This window comes from Halyomorpha halys, unplaced genomic scaffold (assembly GCF_000696795.3).
Source record: "Halyomorpha halys isolate HHAL.00 unplaced genomic scaffold, Hhal_1.1 Scaffold57.1, whole genome shotgun sequence".
Lineage (NCBI taxonomy): Eukaryota > Metazoa > Arthropoda > Insecta > Hemiptera > Pentatomidae > Halyomorpha > Halyomorpha halys.
In genome coordinates this window covers 7,465-9,365 of record NW_027110347.1, presented here as the reverse complement: position 1 = coordinate 9,365, position 1,901 = coordinate 7,465, and the positions used below count along the sequence as shown (strand labels likewise).

Sequence of the window (1,901 nt, the reverse complement as noted above, 5' to 3'; positions counted from 1 at the left end):
CATTTGTTTTATATTGATCAAATATTGTTCAGTATCAAATTAGAGATAATTAATAAAAAGAATATTTCTTCAACGAGTTATGCTTTTTTAAATTCATGTTTAAGATACAATATAAAACTTTATACATTTTGGAAGAAGATAGTTGACCGTATAAAGTACGAGTAGATTAGAGGAAGATAGTTCGGGCAGCGGTCAATAAAGATATCAATATAATATCAAAAGCAACTTATTGTAATTTATTATAAATTGTCTTTTGATACCTTTATTGACCGCCCCCCGGGACTATCTTCCTCCAATAAAAATTTATAATTAATATTTTCGTAGGACCAGTAGCTTCCAAGAAATTTGCCAAAATAAATTCACAAAATATTGATTTCTCAATGTTTAGAAAAACAAAAAGGTTTACGAAATACATTATCTCAGAAAGTATACGTACATCTGTTTCTCATGGCTCATATTTTAGAAAATTTACTCTACTTTAATAATGTTTTTATTGATATAGATATAGGTAGATTGAAAAGTGGGCGAAACTTTAGGTTGTTCAGGAATAATGTAAAAATCAAGGGACTTGTATCTTAAATACTTCGATATTTTTACATTTTAGTGATATTTACATTGCCTTGTATAGTCAAAGTAAATAGTGAACCATTTTAGTGACATTTACTTTACCTTGTATAGTCAAAGTAAATAGTGAACCATTTAGAGACATTTACTTTACCTTGTATAGTCAAAGTAAATAGTGAACCATTGTGTGAACCAGGAACACTCAATTTTTATTTTTATTTAAAAGAACTCAAGAATGAATTTTTTAAATCTGGTAAATAGCTGAAATTTTTTCCCCTAACTATGGTTGGCAGGATCTACAATTTAGACTTGTATCTGTTTATAGTTTTCGTTAAGATGGTAAACAATTGAGCAGAAATAACTTCCTTTTTTCTCCACTTGGGCTTTATAACTATGAGGTACGTTTGGAAAAACAATAAAATCTAACCATAGAAATATTGCAATTTTACAGCACTTCTATAACTTATTTTGTTTGATTTATATAAAAAAGAATCTTTATACACTGAAAAGTAGAATACAAATAGAACTGAATGAATTTTGTTTATTAACTCTGTTAGTTTTCAATAAAATAGCCAATCGGATAATTCTTCAATTAGGCATGACACTATATGATAATGATGGTACTATTACAATGATACTACATGATGAAGATATTACAATATTATATCATGATGATGATACTATTACAACGATATTATATGATGATACTATTACAATGATACTACACGAGGATGATATTATTATAATATTATATGATGATGATACTATTACAATGATATTATATGATGATGATACTATTACAATGATACTATATCATGATGATACCATTACAGTGATACTATATCATGATGATGCTATTACAATGATACTATATGATGATGATACTATTACAGTGATACTAGGTGATGACGATACTATTACAATGATACTATGTGATGAAGATATTATTACAATATTATATGATGATGATACTGTTACAATGATATATGAAGATATTATTACAATATTATATGATGATGAGACTATTACAATGATATTATATGATGATGATATTACAGTGATACTATGTGATGAAGATATTATTACAATATTATATGATGATGATATTATTACAATGATATTATATGACGATACTATTACAGTGATACTAGGTGATGACGATACTATTACAATGATACTATATCATGATGATACCATTACAGTGATACTATATCATGATGATCCTATTACAATGATACTATATGATGACGATACTATTACAATGATACTATAGGATGATGATACTATTGCAATGATACTATATGATGATACTATTACTATGATGATACTATTACAAT

At 26.4% G+C, this 1,901-nt stretch overlaps 1 protein-coding gene across 1 annotated transcript; it reads left to right on the top strand.

Annotated features, from left to right (window-relative positions):
* The first annotated feature begins 1,162 nt into the window (after window positions 1-1,162).
* On the top strand, window positions 1,163-1,837 carry LOC136796034 (uncharacterized). Its single transcript, XM_067048499.1, has one exon. It carries the CDS (start codon window positions 1,163-1,165, stop codon window positions 1,835-1,837), a length of 675 nt encoding a protein of 224 aa, XP_066904600.1.
* The last annotated feature ends 64 nt before the right edge of the window (window positions 1,838-1,901 follow it).

Excerpts from the sequence above, each read along its gene's own strand:
- LOC136796034 (XM_067048499.1), top strand. The coding sequence starts at position 1,163 with ATGACACTATATGATAATGATGGTACTATTACAATGATACTACATGAT.